This window comes from Convolutriloba macropyga, chromosome 1, assembly GCF_964194025.1.
Source record: "Convolutriloba macropyga chromosome 1, txConMacr16.3, whole genome shotgun sequence".
In the NCBI taxonomy this organism is placed as follows: Eukaryota; Metazoa; Xenacoelomorpha; order Acoela; family Convolutidae; genus Convolutriloba; species Convolutriloba macropyga.
This window is the reverse complement of record NC_134468.1, coordinates 44,985,157-45,008,928: the sequence shown is the minus strand read 5'-3', so window position 1 is coordinate 45,008,928 and position 23,772 is coordinate 44,985,157. Positions and strand designations below refer to the sequence as shown.

The following is a 23,772-nucleotide window of genomic DNA, read 5'->3' as shown; positions in this document are numbered from 1 at the left end:
GCAAGGGAGATATAGAATTGCCATGCTGCCTTATTTTCTTGGAAACCAAATTGATGACATTTAAAGAGATGCTTCCCTTCAGGCTTTCTCTGCTTTCTTTACAGTGGTACAATTGACAGCTCATTTTAACGCCATGTTTTTGAGCCATGTTTAACGCCATGTTTTCACTTAATTGATAGCTCAAGTCTTTAGAAACTCGGATTAATGTTTTTGGATCGCCAGTTCCCATACTTTTTGATCACAATACTTTTTTTGATCGGGTTGTTGCTTAAAAGATCGTATTTTATCTCACGCTTCTCTACGCTCAATTTAAACTCTAGAAGTGATGCTCAAAGGGCCATCCAGTCATTAAGATGAAAATCGAAAGCGTCAAAACTATGTCGAAAACATTTGGATCCTTTTCGTTTTGGATCCAGCTTAGTGGGCGTAACACTTTTACAATCCCAAGGCACTCGTGCTATTTTATGTTAATGTGCTATACAATAACACAATTTGTAACTGAGGGTCATAAACGGCACTGGGTGCCCGAAGCAGAACAGATCCAGAAAACTTTCAACAACAAATTTTGTTTTCTATTGCAGGGTGTTAGAGTAAAAGGGCTGCATTCCGGTTTTAGCGATTAGTTAATGTCAGGAACAAGTAGGAGCAACGCAAAGGAATTGAGACGAGCGCTTGTTTATATCGATAAGCACGTGCTCGCCGCAAAAGAAAGCGAAAGAGGGAAACTTTTGGCGGACTTCACAATTAAATGATTATCTGTCAGGAAAAGTTAAAAAATTCCATATATAGTAGTTTATCTTTGGATCTTTACCGGATCTATTCTGCTCCCCCCGTTTTTATATACCCCCCCCCCCCCACACACACACACACACACACACACACACATATATATATATATATATATATATATATATATATATATATATATATATATGCATATATATGTATAAAGATACAATATTCGGATCTTTTCCCTTTGTGCACCCGCCTCCAACTTAGTGTGAGCATATTATTTGCACTTCCCAGACTCACGTGCCATATTTTTACATAATGATTTACTATGTACAGTTGGCATAATTTCGCGTTCGCTTGGGGGCGTAAAATTTATATATCCATTAAGCGGGGGGGGGGGGGGGGGGTGGTTCAAAGCCCCCTTTTCCTTTCTTTCCTTCATCTAATTTTACCTTAAAACGTGCACGAGGTCTAATGTCAGCTGTTGTGGAACTTTTAGCGAGTCTTTTTCCATTATGGCTGTCATTATGGGATGCAGGGGAATTTGTTGGGGGTAGATGCAGAGTATACTATAAACTTATTTTTGTGATCACTGAAATCATTAAACTTAAAACGTCGGTTTCCCATGATGGCCGCAATAAACGGAAAAGATCCGAGTAAAAAGTTTTGGATCTTTTCTGAATCCCCCTCCCAGCTTAGTGGGCATATAACTTTTGCGCACCCCCCGATACGCACGCGCCCCTTTTTTTTAAATGGCAACGTGCTATATAGCAAAACATAAATTGTAATTGGGGGAATAAAAACACTGGGAGGGGGAACAGAAACAGAATAGATCCAAAATTTTATTGCCTTAAAACAGTAATGAGCGTTGCAGAGACCTCTTTGTTGGGGAATCTATTCCTCTTTGTGACTGTGTGTCATGGCAACACAGATGACTACTCTTGGCTGCCTGATGGTATGTTCGATTCCATTCTGAACCCCTCCCCTTGCTTAGTGGACATCCTGGACTACATACACATTGAAAAACAGAAAAGAAAATTTAATTTCCAATAATTCGTTTTTAGTATTATTCAGAGGCTGATCATGACACATAAACAAACCAGAGCTTGGAAGACTTGCAGACATTTTGAAGGACCAATTTTGAATAAGGTTGCTTCAAGTGGCAGAGCAGCGCTGAGTAGTGTTTTTATAAATAAGTAATTGGATGTTTTCCGTTTGTGCCCCCCCCCCCCCCCCTCCAGTATGTTATGCACCCCCCCCCCCCCTTTAAAGAGCACGTGTCATTACACAGTAAATCATTATGTAGAAATTCGGCGCGTGCACTGGGGTTGCAAATGATATGCACCCGCTAAGCTGGGGGGGGGGGGGGGACAAACGGAAAAGATCCCAGGTATCTTAGTGTCATATGCTTATTTGAAAAATCCTCCGTTAAACAATTTCAACTTTTGTACCTAAGCTAAAGTGAAGGCTATAATTTCAATTTCAAATTTATTACTGAACTTAATCTGAAATAAAAACCCACTATTTTTATAATCTCAATGTATATTACTCTGTAAAGACTATTGTACGCTGTAGTGAGAAAGGTACACATTCCATATGCTGATCCTGTTACAGGTGAAGATAAGATCCCGATCCCGCTTCAATTAAATCGGTTCAGACGGAGGGCAGAAAATGGTCAATAATGAACGAGTTAATATAAACTGATATTCACTTCAAAAACGCAGTTTCAGCATTGTATTGATTCGGAATTACGTAGCTATTGCAGCGCTGGCTTAGAGTGAATCGAGTGAGGGTTTTTACACGGCCCTAATCGAGACAGGGAGATTGTTGCAGAAGATTCTTGCAAGATTAACATCCTGAATCGATTAGGGCGAATAGTGCTATATTTACGATACATAAAGTAACTTGTGATATAGTAACTCATAATTTTTGCTACCTCCTGAATATAAAATCGCGGATCTTTTCCGTTTGTGCCCCCCCAGCTCAGTGGGTGCATATTATTTGCACCCCCGATGCACGTGCCATATTAGGGTCTTTCCCATTATAGCACCCCCCGGCTTAGTGGTCAGATAACCTATAGCCCCCTCCCCCCAATCATGTTAATTATACAATAATGGGGGGGGCTATAATTTCATGGGGGGGGGGGGCTATAATGGGAGACCCCCATATTCTTACATAGTGATTAACTATGTAATGGCATGTGCTCTGTAACTGGGGCGCATAACATACTGGGGGTACAAACGGAAAAGATCCAAATGTTTTCCAGCGAGAGTCAATAACTCTAGCAGATATTTTTGTGGGACTATTCTCCGTTTCGAGAAAATTAATTTATTAGGATCTTTTCAAACCTTCCAGTTTCAAATTATGTATTATTATATAGCACGCTACTATATAAAAAATTAGTACGTGCGCGCCGGGGGGGGGGGGGGTAAAAGATATGCCCAGTGATATGGAGGGGGGGGGGAACAGAATATATTCAAATTTTTTAAAGAAACTCGTTGAAGTGTATTGATTATTCAAATTTTTAAATGCAAAAACTTTACATGAATCTATTTTGTTTTGGCCCCTCAGCGTAGTGAGCTTATATATTTTACGCCCCAAGCGCACGTGCTGTTTTTTTACATAGTAACGTGCGTAAACGTTGAACAATCGTTGAATTATTTACAGCATTTTGATAGAAAGTTTTGCCCCGATATTAATGGTGCCGCTGCTAAGTAATTGGCGGACCTTGATTTTTCTTCTGGATAAAAATTGTTTTCGTCAAAAAGAAAACAAACAAAAATGCAACCGTGAGCCTGTAAACAACACAAATCCAACAATATGGTCCTCGAAGTCCCGCAATCGAGATTTTCAGGCAGGTCTGTCAAGCACCAGGCTTCTACAGATTTGTAAAATAGGCTATTTCTGTTTGTGAATCAATTTCTGTGAGTGACTTCTATTTGAACGCCTGGGACGACTGACCAATTGAAGTTGTGGAATGACATTTCAAACAGCAAAGTACACTCCCCTACAAAAAATTTGATTGGAGAATATTGAATAGTTTTTCGTGTCATAAAAAAGTGACCTCGGTATTTAACCCCCGCCCCCGTTCAAAACCGAAACCTATTGAAAATTTATTGACTTAGATAGAGCAGCGGTCACCAAACTAAACCCCTGTCTTCAAAATGACCCTCTATTCCCTACTCCCGAAACAAATTATCACAAAAGCATGTTTTGACAAATTTGGCCAATTTCATTGAACTGTAAAACTTTTAGTTCAGTTAAAGCATTTATTAAAATCATCCTAAATACCTGCAAAACGTCACTAATTTTCTTACTTTGAAAAATACAAGAAGTTTTGTCAGTTGATCTGGACTGGGAAATTGGCCCTAGCTGCGCTTTCTAATTTCATAATATTTAGCTCTCCCTAATATTTTCTGTACCGATCAGTCATTCCATATTTTCTCCCAGAAGTTGTACGTTGTTGTTGTATGTGATTGCTTTATCTAGGGTTGCCTTATGTTTAGTTTTGCCACTAGGTTGGCTTTAATGATTTTAAAAAGTTAATTATTTTTCTGTCTGTAGTTTTACCATGTGGCTTGCTAGAGTGTGAATTGCTTTTGTTCATAAGTTGCAGCTAGCTGGTTTTCTTGGTTTGGCGGCTGTCAGGTTTGTCAGTAATTCCAGCCTGTCCATTCTGTCGTTCGTCGATTGTCCCGTCGAAACTACTTCCGTTAAGGTTTTCGTACAACCTCCTACCGATGTGGTTAGAGCATGAATTAATGTCAGAAGGCTTACCTTTTACCCTAATTATATCTTCATTGAGTAATAAAAAGACATCAGTACTGCAACAGACAACAACCTACTAACATCCACCAAATAATACACCTTCGACCGATATCAATATTGTTTCCAACAATCAAATTTTACCACATGAAATTAATCAAACCAAAATCATAAACAAAAAGCATATCCAATTACCAAAATTTTTTCTGCGCTTACAAATTGCGTTAACAAATTGCAGGTCTGTCAAGCACCAGGCTTCTAAAGATTTGCAAAATAGGCTACTTCTGTTTGTGAATCAATTTCTGTGAGTGACTTCTATTTGAACGCCTGGGACGACCGACCAATTGAAGTTCTGAAATGACATTTCAAACAGCAAAGTACAATCCCCTACAAAAAATTTGATTGGAGAATATTGAATAGTTTTTCATGTCATAAAAAAGTGACCTCGGTATTTAACCCCCGTCCCCGTTCAAAACCGAAACCTATTGAGATTTTATTGACTTAGATAGAGCAGCGGTCACCAAAGTAAACCCCTGTCTTCAAAATGACCCTCATTCCTATTCCCTACTTCCGAAACAAATTATCAGAAAGGGCATGTTTTCACAAATTTGGCCAATTTCATTGAACTGTAAAACTTTTAGTTTAGTAAAAGCATTTAGTTAAATCATTCTAAATACCTGCAAAACGTCACTAATTTTTTATTTTGAAAAAAAAAACAAGAAGTTTTTTCAGTTGATCTGTACCGGGAAATTGGCCCTAGCTGCGCTTTCTAATTTCATAAAATTTAGCTCTCCCCAATATTTTCTGTACCGATCAGTCATTCCATAATTTTTCCCAGAAGTTGTACGTTGTTGTTGTATGTGATTGCTTTATCTAGGGTTGCCTTATGTTTAGTTTTGCCACTAGGTTCGCTTTAATGATTTTAAAAAGTTAATTATTTTTCTGTCTGTAGTTTTACCATGTGGCTTGCTAGAGTGTGAATTGCTTTTGTTCTTAAGTTGCAGCTAGCTGGTTTTCTTGGTGTGTTTGCTGTCAGGTTTGTCAGTAAATCCATCCTGTCCATTCTGTCGTTCGTCGATCGTCCAGTTGAAACTACTTCAGTTAAGGTTTTCGTACAACCCCCTACCGATGTGATTAGAGCATGAGTTAATGTCAGAAGGCTTACCTTTTACCCTAAGTATATCTTCATTTAGTAATAAAAAGACATCAGTACTGCAACAGACAACAACCTACTAACATCCACCAAATAATACACCTTCGACCGACATCAATATTGTTTCCAACAATCAAATTTTACCACATGAAATTAATCAAACCTAAAATCATAAACAAAAGCATAACCAAGTACCAAAATTTTTCCTGCGCTAACAATTTGCGCTAACAAATTGCAGGTCTGTCAAGCACCAGGCTTCTAAAGATTTGCAAAATAGGCTATTTCTGTTTGTGAATCAATTTCTGTGAGTGACTTCTATTTGAACGCCTGGGACGTTCGACCAAAGTGAAGTTCTTAGATGACATTTCAAACAGCAAAAACACTCCCCTACAAAAAAATTGATTGAAGAATATTGAATAGTTTTTTGTGTCATAAAAAAGTGACCTCTGTATTTAAACCCCCCCCCGTTCAAAACCGAAACCTATTGAAAATTTATTGACTTAGATAGAGCAGCAGTCACCAAAGTAAACCCCTGTATTGAAAATGACACTCATTCCTATTCCCTATTTACGAAACAAATTATCAGAAAAGGCATGTTTTGACAAATTTGGCCAATTTCATTGAACTGTAAAACTTTTAGTTTAGTTAAAGCATTTAGTTAAAGCATTCTAAATACTTGCAAAACGTCACTAATTTTTTTACTGTGAAAAAAACAAGAAGTTTTGTCAGTTGATCTGGACCGGGAAATTGGCCCTAGCTGCGCTTTCTAATTTCATAATGTTTAGCTCTCCCTAATATTTTCTGTACCGATCAGTCATTCCATAATTTCTCCTAGAAGTTGTACGTTGTTGTTGTATGTGATTGCTTTATCTAGGGTTGCCTTATGTTTAGTTTTGCCACTAGGTTGGCTTTAATGCTTTTAAAAAGTTAATTATTTTTCTGTCTTTAGTTTTACCATGTGGCTTGCTAGAGTGTGAATTGCTTTTGTTCATAAGTTGCAGCTAGCTGGTTTTCTTGGTTTGGCGGCTGTCCGGTTTGTCAGTAATTCCAGCCTATCAATTCTGTCGTTCGTCGATCTTGCCGTCGAAACTACTTCCGTTAAGGTTTTCGTACAACCCCCTACCGATGTGGTTAGAGCATGAATTAATGTCAGAAGGCTTACCTTTTACCCTAATTATATCTGCATTGAGCAATAAAAAGACATCAGTAATGCAACAGACAACAACCTACTAACATCCCCCAAATAATACACCTTCGACCGATATCAATATTGTTTCCAACGATCAAATTTTTCCACATGAAATTAATCAAACATAAAATCATAACAAAAAGCATAACCAAATACCAAAATTTTTTCTTCGCTAACAAATTGAAGAAACCAAGCCTCAGTTAATACCAATCTACGTTGTACTGAATGCTAGTCTTTAAATTTGTGCCGCGAATAACCAGCTAAATTTAGAGTTCAATTTGTAACAAACTCAACAACCTCACAAAACAACCGAAGATTCAACCTCAGTTTTCGAGGATAATATTTAATTGTTGCCCTCCCACATAACAACCATTGATAACAGTTCAGGCCCCACTCAACAGTTATCAACAGAATCTAATTTGTAATACATAATCCCCGCCCAGGTATCAACAGAATCCCAGTAACAATGTAACGGCTGCTCTCCTACCAAAGTCAAGGAAAATTTTTCACCCTTCAGTTTGTTTCAGCGGTTTCAAATCTGTCCGGATATTACGTTTTTGCAATTAATTTTGTGATCTGCCTTATATTGTACATTACCGTTGCATTAGTTGATACTCAATTAGTCTCTTTAACTAATCGTTCAACTTTGCTGTATATCAAACTTTTTTCGCTCAGAATAACAAAATAGTTCAAAAAGAAACGATCAAATTTTGTTGAATTTTTATGCTAATAACTCAAGTTATATGTAGAAATTGAATAGTCTACTTACAACAAGTTCAATTTCCTAGCAAGTCTCTAAGGAACTCTGTTCCTCAGTAGGAAAAATTGAGAATATCAAAATTAATTCTCTTTTCACAAGTCAAAATTAGTTAAACTATACAGTCACTAAGATGATCTAAAGAAACAAGACATGATAGTAAGTAATTTACTGCTCAAGAGTTGTGCTCCTTTTATGCTTCTTGTCACGTAATGTCAAAATTGCATCTTTGATTGGTTATAGATAAGGATGTCAACAAAATGTGAAAAGTTTCCCATAACGTCACTTTTTTAGGGTAAATTTGATGTCATGGGAAGTTCGTTAACCATGAAGAGGTTTTTTCGAACAATTTATATCAATAACAGGTTGACTCGCAAAGCAATTGCAAATAGTCTTGTGCAAAATAATTAAGTTGTATTGTTGTTTTGCTGATGTTGAGATAGTTCGAGTTTGAGTTTCACTTTAGTTATGATGATCACACACTAATAACAGTTACTAAATATAAGAAGCCACATTCTGCGATAGAATGTCTAATTAGATTTCGCTTGTCATGTTTTTCTAACTGCACTGCTTGATTTGATCTTCAATTTATTTGTTTAGCGTGAAGCGTAGCCTTAACAAATAGAAAAGTCTTAAGTTTTCAAACCATGACTATTTCATCAAAAAGTCAAAACAGCAAAAGCAGGTTTGCATGAGGTTGGGTTATGTACAAAGCGGCACTGAGTAATTTAGGACGTAAACTGGGACATCCTCAGGTAATTGTTAATGCAAAATGACTTCAAAAAGGGTTCATTGCCGCTTCAAGAGGCAAAAAGCTTCCTGCTTACCTACTTTTCTCAGTAAAAAGCACCCAGTAAAAGCTATTCTACGTGGTTGCAACCATTGGCAATCAGAAGCGCACAACCATAACAATATAAGCCACGCCACCCAAGCATTTTAGACAAAAAACGCCTCAAAGGCGCTTGCACTGAACTCTCATTAAAATAAAGAATAATGCTGGTCCATAACCTGTGCCTACTGTGTGTATTGTCTTTAATCGTGGAATGTGGGGCAGCCCACCACCTCTCCGGTCTAAATTGGTTTAACTTTTCATATTTGGAGAACAAATTAACGTTCTGCAAAGATACACAACCGCGGAAGTGGAGCTAGAGGTTACACTGGTTTACATTATACATTCATCGGCGGAGCAGATTGATTTTAACCTCCAAAGCCCACAACTAGTTATCATTCTACTCCATCTAGCGAAAACAATATCCAGAAAACGTCTACCGTATCCGAAGGTCGTCAAAAATAAAACTACTTCCTTGTGAAATATGAGTGAAGTTAAGGAACTCGTTCCAGTGACTAAACTGAATTTGGATTAATTTTCTGATTCGCACACCATGGCTTTCACTATGCCTCATACTGTCTGCCGTAACTCCTGGATTTGAGTGTCCGGTAGCGTTACAGAAAGACACGGTTTGCATGGTAGAGCACTGAGTTAGTTAGCAGTAAGGGATACAAGTACCGAAGAGCTACGTGAAACTATATTGATTTGAATATGGAGCGAAGCGACAATTAAAGATTTGAACTATTCAACATCGGACTTTCTGTGAAGGACAGATTGGCAGACAAAGCAAGACGCCTACCTTCACTCAGCAGTTCTTATTCTTGTTGCAGTTTGCCCTCCCGGGCCGAGGTGTCAACGCTAAAAAAAGCAAATTTATGTAAGATTGGCGTTGAATGCGTTGAATTTATTTAAGATCAACTCTTGAGCGTATATCTTACATAAATTCAACGCATTCAACGCCAATCTTACATAATTTTGCGTTGAATTTAGCGTGGATCTTTAGCGTAGCTAGAAGTACTGCGATGACATTCGGAAGTAGTTTCTATCATGCTATCCTAAATTTGGAGTACTTCGCCAACGATTAAAAGTGTTCACCTATTGCAATTTTTTGACCTGGAGTTTGGATCCTAAACAGACCGTCCCTGTCTAGTTCTGAAGAAGAGAAAAGTGTTCGAAGTGAACAGTCGGTTGACCTTTAGAAGAATGACTTTTTGAAACGTTCTAAACTGCGCAATCTGAGTTTCATCCGAGATTGATTTTTGACTTGACAATTGAGCTTATTTCAAATTTACTTTGAGTTTTTTTTTTCACTTATCATTATATTACTTAGTTTCTTATACTGTGAGTTGTGTACTGGATCGAGTTGTGTAATGGAGTGCTCTGGAACGAGTCCTTCAGCAGGTTCTGCAAATGTCGTTAGTAATGCCGAAGAAGAGGTAAGAAGTCTGTCCAATGAAGTTAGGGATCTAAAAATCCGAGTCGGACAACAAGAAAAAATTATTGCTAATTTAAAAAACCAACAGCAAAACATAAATAATCGCTTACGTGCACAGGAGAGGTACTCTAGGAAGGACAGTTTACTGATAGTTAACCCTCCCTTCGATGCTAACAGGGTTCAGAACGTTACCAGCGAAAAGCTCAAATTTTTTCAAAATTATCTGGTTGTGAAAATTCAATACGATGCTATTAAAGCATGCCATGTTGTGCCAAGTACTGTTAACAACATAATGCCGACTGTCATATGCAAGTTTCTGTATTTTGAGGACAAAACAATGATCTACAAAAAACGCAGAGCATTGAGAAACAAAAAAAATCAAACAAATAGCAAAAATATCTATTTGAACGAGCCCTTACCGGAATGCGAGGCAGCTATCAATGCCGAAGCTAAACGACGCGACTTAATAACCAGCACAAACAACTGCGTGGTTTCAGTGTTAGTAGACAATGGTAGAGGAAAAAACGAATTTGTCAGAGTTACGGAAATTGACGAGTTAGATAATCTTAACGTTATCAAACGAAAAAGAAACAATTGTGACGACGAAGACGAATTTTGACCTGCTGCAAAGAAACAAAACAAACAATCGCAAAACTAAAAAGAAACGGTCTGGCGCAAGACTAGATTATAACTGATATTTGAACATGAACTCAATTATTTTTTTTGTTTCGTATTTACTTGCTAACTTGTTAAAATCATTGTTAGAACAAATGTTATACTTTGTTGATGTATTGGGAATAACTGAGAGCTGTTTCCTGCCAACAAAATAATAGGGGGAAATGCAATATATTTGGTGAATCGTTCCTTCTTAAGCTTTTCTTGTTTTTTTTTGAAACATTGCTTCATGAAGAAACAAAATGGGGGAAGAAGTATAACATAAACAAGAAAAAAAAATAAAGATAGAAAAAAATTCATTTTGATACTCTGCTCGTGATTTCCGCGAGCAATTTTCAAGCTGACTGTGATTTCCGCAGTCATCTAGTCTGAAACAAGAGTATTGAGATGAAAAAAAGTTCTGTGATTTCCGCGGAACATTGTTATTTATACTGCATATTAAAGATAGCACCTAAAATAAACAAACTTTCACCCAGTGATCAAAGTCATTCTTACATAAAGGAGTGCAATTTTTTTAAGGAAAAAATGTCACTGGACGTCCTCTAAGTTAAATTTTAACATTCTTTGCTTCAAATTTTTCAAAATGCTTGAAAACAAAACATGAACTTTTTTCTTATTTTTTTATTTCTCAAATACATTTTTTTATTATTTTTTTTTCTCAAATTGCTAATGATTTCATTAGTCAAAGTTGATTGCTCAGATTGTCTAGTTGAACTATTCTCTCATGGTTGTCATAGACAAAATGTTACTGGGCGAAACCAAGCAGGTTATCATGCTACAGAACATACGTTCACTAACAAAAAACTTTGATGAACTCACTTTGGAAATTGCGTCTCTGAAAGAAAGACCTATAGCAATCTGCCTAACAGAGACATGGCTTAAAGATAAGTTCTCATCAAATATTTTTCACATAGATGGTTATGATGAACTGGTTACAAGCAATAGGGAAAAAAGAGGTGGAGGTGTTGCAATCTTTGTACAAAATAAATTTAATGTTAAAATACGCGGGTCTCTAAACCTGAATAATATACAAGCGGTTAGTGTTTACTTCAGTATTGAAACAAAAAAGTTATCAATGACTTGTGTTTATATACCACCTAATGCCACCACGATTGCTACTTTTGACGTTCTTATTACCTACTTGGAACAACATATTAGCGATCCGCAAAGCCTGCATATGCTGTGCGGTGACTTTAATGTAAATTTTCTATCTAAAGGGAACAAACAATCATATTTAAGGGAATTGACCCAAACATTTGACCTAAAAATGGTAAGTGAGAACCTCGTTACACGCGAAACAAAAAATTCAAGTTCTTATATTGACCTGTTCTTTACAAATTTTGAATCCGAGGTTACCAGCCAAAGAACAAAAATAACTGATCACTATTCACTTTTACTTAAATTGAAGAATAAAACCAACTTAGAAACAGAAAATAATTTTTTTTAATCGAGAAATTGGGCAAAACTTGAAAATCCTCTTCTTCAGGAAAAAATTAGTTTCGTTCTGTGGCAGCGATTAAAACAAATTGATTCTACCGAAAAAGAAATTAATGATAAATTCAAATGTTCACAAAGAACTGTGCAAGAAGCATTAGATCACTATTTACCTAAGTCAACAAGAAAACATGTGCAAAAGATCTGGATTGACAACGAAGTCAAAAACGCTGCCGCAAAGAAAAAAAATTTGTGGAAGAATGCACTCAAAGCTCAATCAATATCGGCCAATAACGAATACAAACAACAGTGCAGGAAGGTAAAAACTTTGATAAAAAATAAAATGAAAACTTTTTATCAAAATCAAATTGAAAAAGGTGCAGCAAACACAAACCGAAACTTTTTTAAAGTTTATGTTGACATAACAGGCAAAAAAATTGAAAATCGTGGAAAAATACCATCTCAAGATGAAGTCAACCATTTAAATGATTTTTTTACATCAATCGGAAGGAAAATGAACACACATTTACCAACGAAATTGTTTCTAAAAACAACAGATAAAGCAGAACAATCTATGTTTCTTGCCGATATTACAGACAAGGAAGTTTTTGATATCATTAATAATGCTCCGAATAAGTACAGTGAGGACTGTTATGACCTCAGTTACTACTGCATAAAGAAATTTTCTAATGTCCTGAGTCCTTTTCTCTCAAAATGGTTCAATGAATGTTTCAATCTTGGCGTGTTCCCTGATTGTCTTAAAATTGCAAAAGTTTTCCCACTTCACAAATCTGGAGATAAGAGTATACCATCAAATTTTAGGCCTATTTCCTTATTACCAACGATAGCAAAGATCTTCGGGAAATTGCTTCAGGGAAGAATGATCTCTTTTTTAGTGAAATTTAATCTGCTCTCAAGCTCCCAGTTTGGTTTCAGGGCCAAAAGAAGTACAGTTGACGCTGTTTTGTTTCTGATTGAACTCTTGCGACAAAAATTATCTGAGAAATCCGTTATGTCTGTTTGCACATTCCTGGATCTCAAAAAAGCTTTTGATACGGTAGACCATACAAAACTATTAGACAAATGTTGTAATATTGGTTTGAGAGGTGATGTTTTCAATATACTTAAATCATACCTAACTAACCGCTCTCAGTTTGTTCAAATTGCAGAAGTTGTTTCAAGTACTGCTTTTGTTGATATTGGAATTCCCCAGGGATCGGTTCTCGGTCCTCTGCTTTTCATAATATACGTGAATGATTTGAGCAATACGCAAGATGTTGACAATTTAACTAATCTTGAATCTAATATCATACTTTTTGCAGATGACACAGTTATTGAAACTTCAGCCACCGCCGAAGAGGTTGTGATGAAACACAAAACTCAATTACAAAAATGTAATCAGTGGTTAACTAATAATAAACTGACAATCAATACTGAAAAAACAAAATCAATGTTTTTCGGGAAAATTAAAACTTACTCCAAAAAAGAACAGATTAACATCGATAAAGAGAGAATTGAAAACGTTGACTCAATACGTTATCTTGGAATAACTATAGATAATAAATTGTCTTTCAAAAATCATATTGATGTGGTTAATCAAAAATTAATAAAGTTCATTGGACTGTTCTATAGACTGAGAAAATTTCTTAGTAAAAGTCAGATGATTCAGGTTTTTAAAAGTTATGTTCAGCCGGTAGTGCAATATGGTATACTGATTTATGGAAATTCTGTTTAGTCAGATATTTCATTGATAGACTCAAAATTAAAAAAACTCATAAGGATAATTTTCAATAAAAGAAAGTTCAACTCAGTGAGTGATCTAAGGAGAAAATTTAACCTGTTTTTAGCAAAAGAACTACACTTGTACGAAGTACTTAAACTGTTAATAAAAATGCTAAGAGGCGAATGTGTTGTTAGTCACGTCAAATCTTACTTGAATGATAACGAATTAAACAGAGTAAAAAAAGAAGAAAAACAACAATGTGTCTTGATTGCGGTGATCGAAAAAATGTGACAAACCGATTGAGGTTTAAGGTCCGAAAAATGTTGAATTTGTTGGTTTTTCTGGAACCTTCCTTTGTAAATACGGTTTTAAAAATGACAAATCAAAAAATAAAACATTTTTGCCATATGTTTTTAAGAAATTACATAATTGACAACCAAGACTTCTCAAGTTATTTTTTTTGAGTACGTCTAATTGTAGCCCCCTGCACTCAATTATCGGTTTATTTATATTTTTTTAAAATTTTTTTTTGTTTTAACCAACCATGATTTAGTTCAATTACTATAGTAATTTTCTTTCGGTTCTTAATCAACAGTTCTTTGATATTCCTATATTGTGAGGCACCTGAAAACGGATCAACTGATGATCTAATGGTGTGCTCTTTTTCTGTTGAACTTCATTGTACATATATTTTGTGCACAGTAAAATAAACTTCTTTTGTGTTGCTCGATAACAGAAAATGAACAATTTATTATTATTATTATTAAATCTCAACATGCCTCAATAAATGTGTGTAATATGCTGATGATATAGTGAATTCGGTAACGTTGTGGTATGCTATAAAGTAATAGGGACCCAATCAGCAACTTTAGCAGCGATTTGCCAAGATAGCAAGACATCACAAGTTCCTTAAAAAATTGTCATTGCAAATCGGTACAACTAAAGATGTTAAAAATATAATGGTTAATGATAATATTCAGTTTCCGCTGCTGGAGAACAAGTGAAACAGGGCTGCCAAATTTATGGGAAATTATGCTCAAAAAGAATATCAGTGAGGTTGTAACTTATAGTTTTGCAGTGTCAGTCAAACACCCTCATAAGGTTGAGAGCAGATCCTATAAACAGTGATACGTACCTCAACAGACAGTTTTGAATCCGAACAATTCCTTAAAAGTAGTTCGCAGGGTTTTCAACGTAGCTTCTGAGCTCGACCCTGGCGTTTCATTGAGTAGTTTCCAACTCACTGGATCAGATTTCATACAAAACACTGTAATTACTGCGATAATATTTTGACAAAATCGGTCCAACAATTCCGAGTATATCGCAAGAATGTTTTTACAAGGTGCTTTCAAGTTTCTGGGATTAATTTAAAGCTCATAATAAATTAGAACTCAATACTTTGTATTTATAGTGTCCCGCATACGATGGCCATTATCAACAACAGCTACAGCTACGGGGGATGAATACACGTCGAGGTAATATTTGTTGCTATTGATTTAGTTTTCAATGAGTATACAAAAAAACGCCAGATAGTTTCAAGTATAAGCGTGAGCATAAAATTAAATGAGCGCAACTTGTGCCGTATTTTTAAACGTGCCATATTTTTAAACGTGTCATATTTTTTAACGATTATTTATTGTCATGGTACGTCTTCCATAACTGCGGGTGCGTAATTTGAGAACAAATAATTTTGGGACCTAAATTGAGACACTTAGCTGCGCATTGGCATTTTCTTCCTTATCAGCTTCAACATCTATCCGGTAATCTATTTGTCAATTCATCTTCAATTTAAAGGACAATTTCTGGAAAAGCGATGATTTTCAGTGTCCAAACGCGCTTACCTAAAATGTGGCCAAAAAGTTTATAAAACTATGGTCCTAAAATTTGGATTTTTCCAACGTCATTTCATAAAAGTTCGCAATGATTTGTATTGTATATTCAATTTCTGCTCCGTAAACCTTTGAGCCTGTATATGCACGCATAAATGTGGATTTCGTATTTTAAATTTTTTTCAATACTTAAGCATTAGTTGCTGTTTAAGGAGACACTAAATGTGGTCGTCCAGAATCTCGCTACAGGTATTCTTCGCCTTCATCTTTATATCGTTATCTTGCAGGATTTTTTTCCGTTATTGCCCCAGTACATAATACAGCCCCTCCCCGTTATAGAGAAATTTCCATTACATACTGAATAATATGCACACACAAAGCGGTTGGGGCTGGCATTCGGACAAAGTCCATCTTCATAACCTTTTTTAATTGTAAAATTGACTACATGTTGTGGATACTTTCCAATTTTGGTAAATTGTTATTGAAACTTTGGAATAATTTTTCATTGTATTAATAGACAATTTTTAATTTGTTTTCTGCTTGATCCCTGGTGAGTGAGTTGGGTGAGCATTTTATTGGTTTTCGTGAAAATTTTAAAAAATGATAAACAGTGCTTGTTGTTCAACTCTGGTATAAGTGCTGAAATTTAAGTGTTGATTAATAGCCACGAAGCTATAGCTGCTATTATTTAGGAAATCGTGATTTTTTTAATAGCCGCGAAGCGAGAGCGGCTGTTATTGGAGATATCGTGCTTTTTACGATTCAAAGAATTTGAATTATACTGGTGTGCTGTCTTTTTTTCAAATCTGTTTACGTTTTTTTGGCTGTTTCACGTCAGTGCGAAGTCCAATAAGAGTGGGGTTTTCTGGTCACACTGAAATAGTAAAGGGAGTGTAGAATCGAATAGGTTGAGTAGGTTTTCGAGAAGGTTGACTTTTTTCAAAATACCTTTAAAGTGGAGTGAGAAAATTGCGTTTAAACAATTTGGCGGTTTTTGAGATGGATTTTTATTCAGGTGCGTGTCAATTTGATTTCTGTCTTCAGAGTTTGCTCTCCTGCAGTGCTTTTAAGACGAAACATATGTATTGTAATTGTGCCTATTTGCTTTTGCTTGAAATCACTAAGGAGCAGCTTCAGTGATTTTAAGACGAAACATAAGTGTTGTAATATTGCCTATTTGCTTTTGCTTGAATTCATTAAGGACCAGCTAAAACTTTATGACTTTCCCACTATTTGTTGCCATAAAATATATAAGTATTTGTTGCCTAAGTATTGCCAAATGTACATGCCCTAATTCTTGAGTACTAGAGTCTCGAAAATTTTGATTTTGAATACTAATTTTGAAAAACTCTTTCAGGGCCTTCTCTTCATAGAGCGTTTATGTCTCATAAAAATAACATTCCTAATCTAATCCAAAAAGTCTAGTGGTCTATTGAAGGACTGGTGGTCAACCTGTCTGTCTTATTTCTTTAGTTGTTTCAATTTCATGGAAGACCACGAGCGTCTATTGCGGCTATTTTCCGGCAATCTGACGGCTATATTATTAAGCAATTGAGCTTCAAGAACAAGACTTTTAGATTTCAGAAACATATTTGTTCCAATTTGTCAAGTAAACACATAAAACACAGCTGCACATGATTCCTATGCAAAAGAGAAAGTGATCCTATGTAAAAATATGCCGACGTGAATATGATTTCTGTCTTCAGAGTTTGCTCTCCTGCAGTGCTTTTAAGACGAAACATATGTATTGTAATTGTGCCTATTTGCTTTTGCTTGAAATCACTAAGGAGCAGCTTCAGTGATTTTAAGACGAAACATAAGTGTTGTAAAATTGCCTAATTGCTTTTGCTTGAATTCATTAAGGACCAGCTAAAACTTTATGACTTTGCCACTATTTGTTGCCATAAAATATAAGTGAACTTTAGATTTTGCAAAATTTTAAAAAAACTTTTGTCTTGTTACTTAGTATCATCAATGAAAAATATGACTGGGTGCTAATGAAGCTTAAAAGAACCTAATTAATGACTTGAGTTATTAGTTAGTGGTTTGCATGTCTTGTACACTAATTTTTCTCAAAAATTTTGAGTGAATTTTTGAGTTCTGCAAATATTGTAATTTTTGATCTCTTAACATTTGAGCTCATTGGAACAGGTCTCTGATGCTGCCGATAGAGGTTAAATTTATCGATTCAATCGTTTGTGTTCAAAACTGGTGCTTTATATGACTTTGACACTTAATAGTTTTCTATAATAATTAAGACTGATTTGTTTTCAACAAAAACTATCAAATTTTTTGAGTTTTTCTTTTCCAATTTTGTTGTCTTAACCCTTTGTCTGGTTATTAACAGGTCTAAATGGCTGCTAAAAAGGTTTCATTTAAAGCAAGTCATTTCAGTTCATAGCTATATCTTTTTGTGACTCAAACGCTTGTTCGTTTTTTTTTAAAACTTAGTGATTTTTTTAGTTTTGTTAATTTTTGTTGTAGTTATTGCCGCCTTATCACTGAACTTCATTGATGACAGGTCTCAACGGTAATCATTTAGGATTCATTTAACTGATATAAATGTATCCTTCAGTAGCTCTTGCGTTTTATGACTTTTATACTATTTGTTTTCAAAAAGTTTCAGCGAGTTTTATTGCAATTTTTGGTTATTTTTTGTCTCATTTAACAATATTTGTGAGAGGACACATCGAGAGTTAATAAGAGATTGCTAATGAGAAATAAAAAACATAGTTTGCAGTTTGAGTTCATAGCAGTTGTTTTTTGATGTTGATTCTGCATTTTCCAAAAAAAAAAAACAAAGTTTAATTCTAGTCGATGGTTTTTGGTGTTCTTCTGTTGTTTTGTTCCTTAGTCTCATTACTAACAGCTCTCATTTGTCTTTTAAAGTGCAGGAACTGATTGTCATGTCATAAATTAATACAATTCGGCGAATTGTGTTTCGGGACTTGTCCTGCTAAATTTCTTCAATTCGTCGTCTGCATCGATGATTCTTCAGACCATTGACTTTTTCAACTTCAGGGACTTCTACTGCTTTGCAGTTAAAATTCGTGCGCGTGACGTCATTTGTTCTGCTTTTGGATCGATGGCTTGACTTGCCTCACTAAAAATGACTTCTGAAATTACTTGATGAACTTTAAATTTTATGAACATTTACTAGTTAAAAATCAATAGTGTGCGCCTAAGTAGTGCCAACGTACATGCCCTAATTCTTGAGTACTAGAGTCTCGAAAATTTTGATTTTGAATACTAATTTTGAAAAACTCTTTCAGGGCCTTCTCTTCATAGAGCGTTTATGTCTCATAAAAATAACATTCCTAATCTAATCCAAAAAGTCTAGTGGTCTATTGAAGGACTGGTGGTCAACCTGTCTGTCTTATTTCTTTAGTTGTTTCAATTTCATGGAAGACCACGAGCGTCTATTGCGGCTATTTTCCGGCAATCTGACGGCTATATTATTAAGCAATTGAGCTTCAAGAACAAGACTTTTAGATTTCAGAAACATATTTGTTCCAATTTGTCAAGTAAACACATAAAACACAGCTGCACATGATTCCTTTGCAAAAGAGAAAGTGAGCCTATGTAAAAATATGCCGACGTGAATATGATTAGAACGTTCTGTGATAGTTTTGTTATCTTTCAGACATAATACATTGTTAACCGTTAAAATCAAGATTGTGCATAGTATTTGCAACTTATAATGTATTCCATTGCATCAGAGAAACAAAAAGATCATTATAAGAGATCTAGTGACTTCCAGCCCCAGCAAACTACTGTTAATGTCCCGGCTCCTCACCCGCTGCGAATTCAGCGAAGCCACGACGCGAGCGAAACGCGCCCACTAGCCCGCTAGGGACATATTATTATATGGTTATCGTAAAAACTTTCGACTTACTTGGATTTCTGTTTTCAAAAATCGGCTCTCTTGCCTATCGGCTTGCTTGACCGCCACCGATTCCTTTCTCTTAGCGTTCAACACTTCTCCTTTTTCCTCGTTTGCAATTCACGTAATATGGATCTCACGAATGTAAAGGTTTCTCTCAACTCAAGCTTCATGTATGCTTTTTAAAAAGACTTCAAAAATATTCAATTATTAGAATCGGGCTTATGACTTAGAGAGAAATTGAATTGTTTGGACGGTCTTCAATACAAGCCAATGCCTTTCTATCGTTTAATTGGATGATGTTAGCTCGTATATTGAATTGTACAGCAGTAATTTGATTGAAGAGTATTCCCTGAATGAAATAACTTCATCGCTATGTCAATATCTACTGCTCTATCAATCGCCACAGAGCTGAAACTCATGTTGTCGCTATTTCCTAAGACATTAAAAGTTATTTGTGAAGTTTTGCGCGTTCAGTTACCTCTGCCGACGAAACACTTTCGTCAACAATCTCTAAACATTATTGGAGAACTTTACTTCTTTATAACTTTTACAAAAAACTAAATGAGCTTTTCAATTAAACATTAAAAACAGGTTTCTTAGCTCTGAAGCAATCAATGAAAAATAAGTTCACTTTAATCTATGTTTCTCACTTGTAAGCCACTGGTCGTGAGAAGGAATAGTTTGATCTTCACAGTTTCTTTCATTGTTCCTGCACCACCTTATTAGGGGGGAGGAACTATATGATCCTCCGGTTATTTATTCGTCCAAATTTTGCTCATCAATATATTCATTCTAGAGCTGTGAGTTGTATAATTAAAATCCAGCGCGGAATGGAACTTTGAAGCTCTTAACATCAGCTCTTAAAGTTCTGAACATTACACTGGTTTCCGATTGTTTTTGTTTACATTTTCTGACTTTTTGTACAAATTTTTCACAATTTTGCTACAATTTTCTCAAATTGTTAACGGTTATTTTATTGGTTTTATCTTTAAAGATAGAAGAGGGTTGCTGAACTGTCCCATTCAACTTTTTGGCTAAACTTGTGGGCTGTATTTTTCAATTTTCTTCATTTTCCCATCAAAAATGACAACAGATATGCTCCTTTAGCCCAATTTTCTTAAAATTTTGGAAATACAGAGCTTACAAATGCTGACACAATCTTTGAATTGATAATTATCCAAAATGCATTCTTTACCTTTACCTTTGCATTAGCACGTCCATAAATCTAACCTCTTAGTTTCAATGCTTATTCTTTTGAATACAATTTTTTGACAGAAAACAACGTTTTATTTGGAGCCCTAACAGTTTTGTACTCTTTTACATAAATTCTATGAGCTTGCTCTCGGATTCATGAAATGGCCCTATCCTGAATTGCTTGTGTACTCATGTGAGTAGTCTCACATGCCTGTCATCCACAATTTTTGGAGATTCTCGAAAATCTACATAAATACTTACAGACGCAGTGCTCACTCAAATACACAGCACCCACACACGCGCCCATCCACACACCCACCAACAAACCCCTCTTAGCCCCGTACACCCACTCGCATACGTACCCCAACACCAACAACTACACGCACGCACCCGCGCGCACACGCACACCCATCTAGTGGAAGACGTCATTTTCCAATAATGTTAAGGACTTTTTTCAAGGGAAACAAGATATCCCACTAAAAAATTAAGCTGTTATAATTGAGCTCAAGAAATACATTTGTGTTCCGCTCATTTATTACCATTAGTATTCAATGAGGTTATCTTTTCTTGGGTCTAAGAGAGAAACGCCGGGAGCCCTCTCAGTCATTCAGTACAAAGTTGTCATAGAATTTCAATCTGAACTGTTTGTCAGCTGAACATACGGAGATCGCGTAAAAATTTTCATAAAAATTTTTTGAAAAAAGAAAAAACATTCGAATAAAAAACCAAATGTTACCTCGTCTTTGATATCACAGCAGTAGCCAAAATGTCAGCAACGAAACATCGACAATCAATGTGACAGCAAACCCTCCGGCTTCGTCACCGTTTTCAACGTCTGCTGACCATAAAAGACCTCATGAAAGCGACACGAAGACCATATATATGAATATTAAACAGCAAACAAACGGAACAATCAACCACTATTTTAACTTCAACCTGTCAAACTCGTCTCATGCTCATTTTTCTAACAAAAGCAGCCCGGATGAGAAGAATACAGTCTCTAATAGTGGCAGTACAATCGGGACTACTTCGATCTTTTTTGCAAGTACAACTGCTGAAACCACTCAGATGAACAACTCGGAATCCAGAAAGACGCTTTTGGCTACCAGTGGAACAAAAATTTTTTCCTTTTTTTCTTAAGCACGTTACGTTGCTGACCCATAATGAATCTTGAGAAATGGTTTATACTGTTTGAAATTCAAGTGGATTGCAATGGTTTATCATAGATTTTTGTTTCGAGTTTGTTTCATTTTGATTATTTAATTGTCTGTTGATGATTATTTCTGTTGTTGCTATGCTTTATTGGAAGCATGCTGATTTTAAATGTCGGGTCAGCATGACACACAGACCCAAAATAACGCATCACATATGACAAATAATGTACTGGCCATGAATGTTGACCAGAATGTTGACCAATGCGTGATGATACACACATTTAGCAGGCATTGAGTTATATGCTGAGTAAAATTTTTTGAGATAATAAGTTCTTAAAACCAGAGTATGTTTGTTGATATATAAGAAGCGCGATGAAAAATACAGATCAAATTTGAAACAAATCAAAAACACTTTAATGCTGTATCGCAGATCTAGAGTCCTTGAAACTTTTTTCTGATCAACAGTCCTAGGGTCATCATTAATTGGGAAGAAAACTCAAGCTTACGTTCCACTGGGCTAAAACAGATGCGAGCGAACAAACATCCGAAACAATACCTAAATCTCATATGACAGATACTACAACAGATACTATTAGTCTGCATTTGTCTCAGTCAACAACTGGTAAAACTTCGAATAATAATGCTCCACAAACAAGTTCTGGACCAGATGACAGTGGATCCTTCGGAAGCTTGGCTGAGTTTATTAAAGATATGGTGAGTGGAATTAAGGGCCCTATTGGAATCACAAATAAATTCATTTACAATAATCATAGCCCTACTGACATTAAATCAATTTTCTCAAAGAGAAAGGAGAAAGGAAATTGAAGTGTACTGAATTATAATTATATTTGTTTACATTTTAGATGTTTACAAGTATGCAAATAGTTAAGGAGCATTTTGTCAATATTGAACTCAATAAATTTAAATTTGAATTCTTTTTCAATTTTAACGCGTTGAAAGTAGCCAAGAGAACTGGGCGGTGATTCATTTAGTCCCGGGCCGAGGTTTCACCCCTCTTCCACCCCTAATTAGTGGGGATTAGGGTGTAATCCGTTTTCCACTGTTATTTATCGGGGAAAAGAGTGTAAGAGTGTAATTTTAAAAAATTACACTGTATTTACACTCTTTTCTCCACTCTTTTTACACTCTTTGCAAAGAGTGTAATTTAGGGTGGACTGATTAAAAATTACACTCTTATAGAATTACCATTATAACCAAAATGAAAAGGAAAATTATTGTAGAAGTTGGCGCAATGGTTAATGCAAAAAGGGAAAGTTATATGTAGGACTTAGGGAAGGGCGGGGGATCGATCCTCACTACCTCCTTCCACCTTTATTTTTTAAAATTACACGCTTGCAATTACACTCTTCCACCCTTAATTAAGCGGAGAAATAGGGGGGTACTTTTTTATTTTTACACTCTTTACACTCTTTTCCCCGTTATTTTTGGGTTAAAACCTCGGCCCGGGGTGCAACAAAGCTTAATTTTAACGATAATTAATTTTATCTTACAACCTTATACTGTTTGTGACACAGCTGAGGTTTCTGGACAAAACAGACAATGCGAAAACATATTCAATGTATAAGAAAACAGAAAATAAAATTTAGAATTTTTGACCAATATTGTGAATTCAGGAAGCATAATCATGCCAAAGAGAGGTACATTTTGTAATTTCACGGCCATGCCTCACAGGACCAAAGGGCGTTAGTATCAGGACAAAATAATATCATAGTTCTGTCGCTAATCTTGTCAGGAAGGATAAGATTAAGATTTGAATATTGGAGGCAATAAGATCAACTCATTGCTTCTTTGCAAGAGAGGATAATTACAAAAACCATTCCATTGCATGTATCATGATACCTGCTGTTCGAATATAGTATAGCTCGCATATAATTTTGCATTTTTAAATCTATATTGAAACAAGGCGGCTCGTTAATGTGCGTTCGCACATGATGTTCCGACCCGAGCTCATCAACATTTTTGATTTAATTGTCAACCAAATGAAGAAATAACAAAA

The 23,772-nt window shown here is 35.7% G+C and overlaps 1 protein-coding gene across 4 annotated transcripts; it reads left to right on the top strand.

Moving 5' to 3' along the window:
- The first annotated feature begins 681 nt into the window (after positions 1-681).
- Positions 682-22,663, top strand: LOC142349405 (uncharacterized). Of its 4 annotated transcripts, none has more exons than XM_075400958.1 (5): positions 682-758; positions 1,592-1,687; positions 15,104-15,167; positions 21,357-21,709; positions 22,282-22,663. In XM_075400958.1, the coding sequence occupies exons 1-5, from the start codon at positions 749-751 to the stop codon at positions 22,578-22,580; spliced, it is 822 nt and encodes a 273-aa protein (XP_075257073.1). In that variant the 5' UTR covers positions 682-748; the 3' UTR covers positions 22,581-22,663. The 4 variants fall into 4 exon arrangements, with proteins under 4 accessions (XP_075257073.1, XP_075257064.1, XP_075257056.1 ...); XM_075400949.1 differs by having other exon boundaries at positions 701-788; positions 21,360-21,709; XM_075400941.1 differs by having other exon boundaries at positions 701-788.
- Positions 22,664-23,772: the final 1,109 nt, after the last annotated feature.

What these genes read in the sequence shown, in the direction of transcription:
- LOC142349405 (XM_075400941.1), top strand. Translation starts at nt 749, where the DNA reads ATGATTATCTGTCAGGAAAAGTTAAAAAATTCCATATATA. An exon ending in GTTAAAAAATTCCATATATA is followed by an intron (nt 789 to 1,591) that starts GTAGTTTATCTT and finishes GCCTTAAAACAG; the next exon opens with TAATGAGCGTTGCAGAGACC. An exon ending in GGGGATGAATACACGTCGAG is followed by an intron (nt 15,168 to 21,356) that starts GTAATATTTGTT and finishes TTGATATCACAG; the next exon opens with CAGTAGCCAAAATGTCAGCA.